General features: G+C 36.6%; 1 protein-coding gene across 1 annotated transcript in view; it reads right to left on the bottom strand.

Annotated features, from left to right (window-relative positions):
* Nucleotides 1–427: 427 nt before the first annotated feature.
* Nucleotides 428–8,484, bottom strand: part of LOC127651554 (importin subunit alpha-4-like) — a 35,985-nt gene continuing 27,928 nt past the window's right edge. The window contains 6 exon segments of the mRNA XM_052137447.1: nt 428–4,701; nt 6,034–6,128; nt 7,121–7,283; nt 7,373–7,444; nt 8,074–8,178; nt 8,329–8,457. Of these exon segments, the coding sequence (XP_051993407.1) occupies nt 4,603–4,701; nt 6,034–6,128; nt 7,121–7,283; nt 7,373–7,444; nt 8,074–8,178; nt 8,329–8,457 (663 nt within the window). The 3' untranslated portion in view covers nt 428–4,602.

Here is an 8,484-nt window from a genome sequence, read left to right as displayed (position 1 = left end):
CTTAAAATAAGTAAATACAGATTGTTTATATATCAATTTCTTTCCAAAACTATACTTTTCTGTGTTTTTATTTTTATGTTTAGCCATAAAGTACAGGAAAAGCAGTCAATAAGTGTCCAGCATACATGCAAACTAATTTCTTATAGTTTTAAAGAATCCAAGGTGGAAACCTCATGAAGTTGGATGAAAAAATGTCAAGTGTGGCTATTTTGAAGAAGCTAAAATATATATAAAAAAAGGTTTGATTTCACATTTTTACCCTCTATATAATTTCCACACCCTATTTCTGTTGAATCATCATTTTGATGACTTTACTATTATTTTAAAACATGGACTAGGTGTGTCTAACTTAAGTCAGTTAGGATCACTACTTTTTTTTAAGAACGTGAAATGTCAGAATAACAGTAGAGAGCAAATTTATTTCAGCTTTTATTCTTTCATCATATTCGCAGTGGGTCAGAAATTTACATACACTTTGTTAGTATTTGGTAGCATTGCCTTTAAATTGTTTAACTTGGGTCAAATGTTGTGGGTAATCTTCCACAAGCTTCTCACAATAGGTTGTTGTAATTTTGGCCCAATCCTCCAGACAGAACAGGTGTAACGGAGTCAAGTTTGTAGGCCTCCTTGCTCACACACACTTTTTCAATTCTGCCCACAACTTTCCTATCGGACTGAGGTCAGGGCTTTGTGATGGCCACTCCAATACCTTGACTTTGTTGTCCTTAAGCCATTTTGACACAAATTTGGAGGTATGCTTTGGGTCATTATTCATTTGGAAGACCCATTTGTAACCAAGCTTTAAATTCCTGGCTGATGTCTTGAGATGTTGCTTCAATAAATCCACATAATTGTCCTTCCTCATGATGCAATCTATTTTGTGAAGTGCACCAATCCCTAATGCAGCAAAGCACAACCACAACATGATGCTGCCACTCCTATGCTTCACCGTTGGGATGGTACTGCACAGGTGATGAGCGATGCCTGGTTTCCTCCAGACATGATGCTTGCAATTGAGGCCAAACACTGAGGAAAGGCTTTTGTCTGGCCACTCTGCCATAAAGCCCAGATCAGTGGAGTGTTGCAGTGATGGCTTCTGCAAGTTTCTCCCATCTCCACACATGATCTCTGGAGCTTAACCGGAGTGTCCATCAGGTTCTTGGTCATCTCTCTTATCAAGGCCCTTCTCCCCCAATTGCTCAGTTTGGCCTGACACCCAGCTCTAGGAAGAGTCCTGGTTGGTCCAAACTTCTTCCATTTAAGAATTATAGAGGCTACTGTGCTCTTGGGAACCTTAAATACAGCCAAATATTTTTGTAGCCTTCCCCAGATCTGCGCTTCAACACAATCATGTCTTTGAGCTCTGCAGGTAGTTCCTTTGACCCCATGGCTTGGTTTTTGCTCTGATATGCATTTTTAGCTGTGAGACCTTATATAGAGACAGGTGTGTGCCTTTCCAAATCATGTCCAATCAATTGAATTAGCCACAAGTGAACTCCAATAAAAGTGTAGAAACATCTCAAAGATAATCCAGAGAAATGGGATGCACCTGAGCTAAATTTCAAGTATATAGCAAAAGGTCTGAATACTTGTCAATGTGATATTTAAGTGTTTCTTTTTAATACATTTGCAAAGTTATCAAAAATCAGTTTTTTGCTTTGTCATTATGGAGTAATGGAGAGTAGACTGATGTGGATAAAAATAATAAATTATAGCATTTTAGCATCAGACTGCTACAACAAATTGTGAAAAGGGGTCTGAATACTTTCTAAATGCACTGTAGGTAGGTAGATGGACAGACAGACAGACCTCACTTTATGGTATAGGTGAAGGACTTTGTGTGAAAACAGGTTGTGTGTGGCTACTTAAGTGCCATTTAACACCAGTCTCTCTCTACACAAACTAAAGACAGCATGAGAAAAAACACTATTGCACAGATTAGAGAGAGAAAGGGACTTCCGAAAAGAAAGACCCAAATTGAAAGGACAAAGCGGAGGAGGAAAGACTAACAGGTAAAAGAGTAAAAGAGACAAAAATGATCAGAAGGTCAATCATAAGAGAGCAATAAAAAGGATGGCTAACAGCAAGTTTATTTTGGTTAGGTTAATTGATACATAAAGCACGTCCTGAGGGAGTGATGAGAAAAATGTGTTGCCATAGAGAGGTGTGGGGGGTAGTGGTCAATTGTGATCCATATGAGAAGAATGTGAAGGGCGCAGAATGGAAGTTAGAGATAAATTACAAGTCAGTCAACAGACTAGAAGAGAATTTAAGTAGAACAATCTACTCCAGAGTGCGTCTCATCGTAAAGTCCAGAGATAGGCAGACATGACACCCAAAGGACCCCATGTTATAAGCAGCTCCAATGCAACGTGGTAGGTATTATGAACCTTTTTTTAGTTGCTTTGAAATGAAAAACAAAAAGGCACAATGAATTTCAACTCATTCTTTATCTTTAATATGCACAAGAGTTGAAAAAAAAAAATACTGATGAGCCACCTTAAAGAGTAATTCAGTTCTAAAATTTATAAAAACATACAAACAATCAGAGGCCAAAATGCGATCTGTTGCTAATTTTTAGATTATTATTTTTTTTCAGCAAGTAAAAATCTTGCAACAAGCAATAAGCTTGTATCCATTTCTGATACAAGACAAAACTTCTTTAAAGTGGCTCGATTTCTAGGCGTCTAGATACGTTTTTGAAATTCAAACTTGTTTTTTCATCTCTTCTTGCTCAACAAATGGCTTTTTCAAAAATCATCAGGGCTGCTTGTAGCTTCCTTAGCATCTTTATCCGCAGTTTGTAGCCCAAACACAACTATTTTAGTCCAAATGTATTTTCCCATACACCTTTACAAGTTGATGCAATGGAAAAAAAAAAAAAAAAAAAATTGTCCAGTCACAACAGTAAGAAAGCCCATTTTCCAAATAATGGCAATCAATTTCCATTAAAAACTAAAACAAAGGTTTAAACCAAAAATAAAATAAAGGTTACCCCTATTGGCTGTAAATCGATAATCACAATGTTATTATTGTTCTGTGGCATCCCAACAATGTCTAGTGGATCTAAATGTGGTAGCTTCTTATTATATACCTACACAAAAAAATATACTTGTATTTTTAGTTGGTACAGTTAGGTTTTGTAGCAAATGAGATTATAACCAACAACACAAACAAGGAACTGCAACGTCATGGATTTCCTTTTCCCATTGCTTGTATAGTCAAAATTAAGTGGACGTCACTCTCCACAAACTTAAAGCAATAAAATGGGAAAACCCAAAAATGTGCTAGTAAGACTGAAAAAAACTGCCAAAGCGGAAGCTCCACTGATTAAAAAAAAAAAAAGAATTCACAATCCAATCACTGTTGCAAAGTTTCTTATGTTTTTGACTAGAGTGTTGAAATGTACTGATTTAGTGAAAATGTCTTCAGACTGGTTACAATTTAGGTTATTCCTACGAACTTATTACTATGGTTCCAGAAAGGAAGTAGCAAAGATGAATCCAAACATAAGAGCGCTGCCAGAGCACCCTTCTTGAGCAGAAGACCTGTTAGGGTATCATAAAGGACTTCCAAAGGCTGGGGCGGGCGGCCCTTTAAAAGTCCTGGCCGAATTGACGATGATTATATCACATAGGTTTCCTCCTTTGAAATGTCTGATACTCCCATTGCAAACCAAAAAGATCAGCACAATGAATGTCCACTACACAATCGCTGCAGAACTTTGTAATTAATGGTGCTTGACTGTCTCAGATTACATCTTCTCTGTTCAAACTTTGTTTCATAAAGTTTTCTATGTAGTCCGCATACGTGATTTTTTTGCTTCATAATCTTCAGTGTTTCGAAAATATCCATAATTTCAGGATTTATTGAGAAAAAGCAAGAATTGGTGGCTGTGGTTCCAGTTCTGTTTGCACACCACAATTTTAGAGACACCCTTCTCACCTATTTGAATAAGATTCCATGGAATAACCCATTATAGGCTTGATCATAGACTTCAGATGAATTGGGAGGGGGGGTCCGATGGCATAACACAGTAGAGGCTGGACGTGTTGAGTTAGATGTCTGTCTGAGACTCTAAGACCATCACCAGAAACAATGTTTTGAGGGAAAGAAATTTACTGGAAAGCAAAAGAAAAATCCCTGCCTTTAAATTTCAGGATTCTCCGTCTTCTTCCTTGGCTGATATGATGGCTGGTAAAACAAGAGAAGAAGTTCCTATTTATGTTCATGCTCACCTATGAGTGCAAGTGAGTGAAAGAAAGAAAGAGCAAAATATATATATATATTTTTTTTTGTTGTTGTTTTTCTGTTTTTTTTTTGTTGTTTTTTTTTGTGGCAACTGCAGTATAATGAACAAGTCATGTACTTCTTTTCCACTTCTGTGTCTTAAGGTTGTTGAGATCCATCAATTGTTTTGAGTGGCGATTCAGATAGGTACTCAAATCCCTCAGTGCTATTTTCTCCTGTGAGTATAGTTTCAGAGCATGGTGATTGGTTTGTCTGGTTAGTGAGTGGTTGGTAGGTGATGGTTCAGCAGGTGGCGGGGGGTTGAGGAGCAGCTGGGAAATCCACCATTCCTAAGTTCAAAGCACTGTTTGTCTAGAACTTGAACTCCTTAGTTTGTAGGTTGGAGGCTGGATCGAAGTTAAATGTGCCTCCTTGGGTAGCCTCAGGAATCAGATTAGGGTCCTCATCAATCTACAAGATTAAAAGGAGAAAAAAACAAAAACAAACGTAGATTTAGGTAAATATACACTGATAAGTGGCACTCAGAAGAACTAAATTAGAAATTTTACCTACAATATTACCAAAATTTGAATTTTAAAATCACCAGAATTTTAAATTGACATTCTTTCCTTTGTCTACAAGAGGGAGCAGCGAATACATATAAGCTAAATAGCACAGTGTTCTATTACTGCAAAGAACCATTTTAAACTAAAAAGCATACATTTAAAAAAAATTACAAAATGATTTAGCCAGTTCCTATTCTCAAATGTTAAGTAAAAAGTGAAATCAAGGGAAAAAAAAAAGCTTCAAACAGTTCTGTTTACATGGTGCTGCACTAGTGCCATAGTACTACCCCAGACTTAAGCTTCATGATAACGTTGATACAAGTGCTTTTCATTCATTAGAGTTGACTATACGGTAGTAATGTTCCCAGATAGTTGTGGTATCCAGCTTTTTTTATTTTTCATTTCTCAAATTCAACTAATTTGACTGCCTTAAAGAAATAGTTCACACCAAAATGAAAATTCTCTAATTTTCTCACCCTCATGCCATCCCAGATGTGTATGATTTTCTTTCTTCTGCTGAACACAAATAAAGATTTTTAGAAGAATATTTCAGCTCTGTTGGTCCATACTAAGCAAGTGAATGGTTACTCAAATTTAGAAGCTCCAAAAAGCACAAAAAGGCAGCATAAAAGTAATCCATACGACTTCAGTGGTTAAGTCCATGTCTTCTGAAGCGATATTTTAGGTGTGGGTGAGAAACAGATCAATATTTAAGTCATTTTACCATCAATTTCCACTTTCACTTTACATTCTTCTTTTGTTTTTGACAATTGGCATTCTTCATGCTTATCTCCACCTACTGGGCAGGGAGGAGAATTTATAGTACAGAAAGGACTTAAATATTGATCTGTTTCTCACCTTCAACTATCTGAAGACATGGATTTAACCACAGAAGTAATATGAATTACATTTATGCTGCCTTTGTGCTTTTGAAGCTTTTACATTTTGGTCTCCATTCACTTGCATTGTGAGAACCAACAGAGCTAAAATATTCTGCTAAATATCTTTGTTTGTGTTCTGCTGAAGGAAGTCATACACATCTGGGATGGCATGAGGATGAGTAAATGATGAGAGAATTTCCATTTTTGGGTGAACTAACTTACCTTTAATTTTCAGAAAAGAATCCACAACTTCCTAATAAAAAAACATCAACAAAAGGAAAGCACGGAGCAAAAGAACTATGTAAAGAACCAAACATATGAGACTACAAAGACTAGTAGAGACAAAATATACTCACATCATCTCCTGAAAAGTACTGATCGATGATTTCAAATGCAAGTTTATAGATGTCCTCATTTTCATGCTGCTGTAGGTTCTCAATTTTTTCCAATCCTAAAAGACAGAACAAAGATATTTAGTACTATATTTTGTTCTGTGAAAAAATCTATAGATTTCTTTTTTTTTCTTAACAGGGCTTCTATGTAAAAGGGCTGATCCTGGACTATTGGAATTCTTTAGCATGCAAAATCTGGTTATTTATCAGTACACAACCCAAGAGACTCTCTGAATATACTACCATTAAGTCTGTATCCACATATTCAGGATTGGGAACGGGACCAAATATAGTAGTTAAAAGAATTTTCCATTAAAAAAAATGAATGACCATTTCTGACTATACTATAAAAGAGTGGTTGAAAATCTCAGGTGAGTTAAAGTAGCCTAAAGTATACTTTGGTCAGACAGGATGCATGATTCAAATCTGGTCATTAGCAGTGCTCAAGCACTGAAAGCATGCAGCCCGATTGTCTCTGAACATCCAGAATGCGCACGCCCCTGGAACTATTTCGTGGGTCCACAAGGTGGCAGCACTTAATTGCAGTCACGCAAAAAAGCTGGAAGATGTAATCACCACTAATCATCAGGAGAGGAGGCTAAAAACAACAACAGTGGATGTGGATTTTTACATTCTGTTATTGACTTGTTTTGTATTGATTATATTTTTTTTTAAATATTTTTTGTATTTGTTGATTTTGGCTTTGTGAAGCAACCTTGAGTTTTAGAAAGGGACTATATAAATAAAAAATATTATTATTATTATGTGCAAGTCAAGAGCGCATGTGTCAGGAGTTCTGGAGATCCCTGCATTTGTATAACTCGAGTCTGAAGGAATATAAAGACATATTTATGTGTCTAAACACCTGAGGAGAAATAGTCCAGTGTCTCTTAGCCATCATAGCTGTGTGCCAATCACCTGTGTATACATGCACAGTTGTATGGAGTATACTTTGAAAGGCTCATGTTCAACTGCAAGCAGACGCTGAGCATTTGGGTCAAAATGGAAGTATACCTTGGGCTTTATACATTTGTATTAAAAGGTACACTACCCCCACACTCTTCAATGATCTCAGCAATTGTGCTGGCTTCTTCTCCAGCCATGATAAGGATGTTTTTCAAACCATCAAGGACCACCTGGACCACCTGAGAGTCTTTCACTGACAGCAGGCTGCAGAAGGGCGGGATCACATTTTGTTGCACCAGGTACTCCACCTGACAATCACAGCAAAGTAACAAATAAAAAAGCAGGGAAAAGGAAGTGACCCAGAACCAGAGATTCATCTTCATCTTTCAGTTCATACCTGATCCTTTCTTCCACTTATTGTCAAGTTACTGATGGCCCACGCAGCCTCCTTCTGCGTTCCAAAATCACCCTGTTTGAACAGAGAAACATATTAGACAACTAACCACACATAAAATGCCCGTTAGTATGCAAGTTTCCAATGAAGACAAACTATGGGTCTGGATACAGGTTCTCAAATATGCTCCGAGTAACTTCTAAAGATGCCCACACAAAAGTTATTAATAGTGAAATACTATTAATACTAGATTTGCATGTACACACATACATACATACATACATACATGCATGCATGCATGCATGCATGTATATATATATATATATATATATATATATATATATATATATATATATATAAATAAAATATATATATATATATATAAATATATATATATATATATATATATAAAATATATATATATATATATATAAAATATATATATATTTTTTTTTTTAATAAATAGTAGTTTTATAAATAAATAGTGCAAGAACCAATGATGCTATGACCAACTGAATCTTAGGAAATCTACTCTAACTTCTCTGGGGTGATTATGATTCTGATTCCAAGTAAGGGTGAACTACACAGTTGAATCCTCATCCATAATCAGCAGCTTTACATATGGGTTTGATATTTCAGTGGCTAATAATTCTGGAGGAAAAAAGAATGGACAAATAGCAAAGTGTACATAGATAAAGTCTTACCTTGGCCAGCTGGTGAATGATCATGGGTATGAGACCAGCATCTATTACTGCCTGCACCTGCTGCTGGTTACCTGCTGTTATATTGGACAGGAACCACACTGCCTCCTGGAGGGAACAACAGAGCCAAACATGAGCCTTAATGCTTAATCTGGTACTGGGTAGTTCAGAGTAATTTAGAAATTAAGATAACATGTTTATGCTTCACTATCTTCATTAGATATTGAATGTGGTGCGTTATTGTTATGTGGTTCTCACCTTGTTGATCTTCTCTTTGGGGTGTGAGAGCAGGTTAGGAAAGTGAGAGAGGACATCACAGTTGAGCACTATCTGAGTCTGCTCATCCGTCCCTGTTACAATGTTCCCCACCGCTCTCAGTGCCGCGGTCTGACAAGAGCACACAACACAGATGTT

The sequence above is a fragment of the Xyrauchen texanus genome, chromosome 11 (genome assembly GCF_025860055.1).
Source record: "Xyrauchen texanus isolate HMW12.3.18 chromosome 11, RBS_HiC_50CHRs, whole genome shotgun sequence".
Classification (NCBI taxonomy): Eukaryota; Metazoa; Chordata; class Actinopteri; order Cypriniformes; family Catostomidae; genus Xyrauchen; species Xyrauchen texanus.
This window is presented reverse-complemented; position numbering and strand designations above follow the sequence as displayed.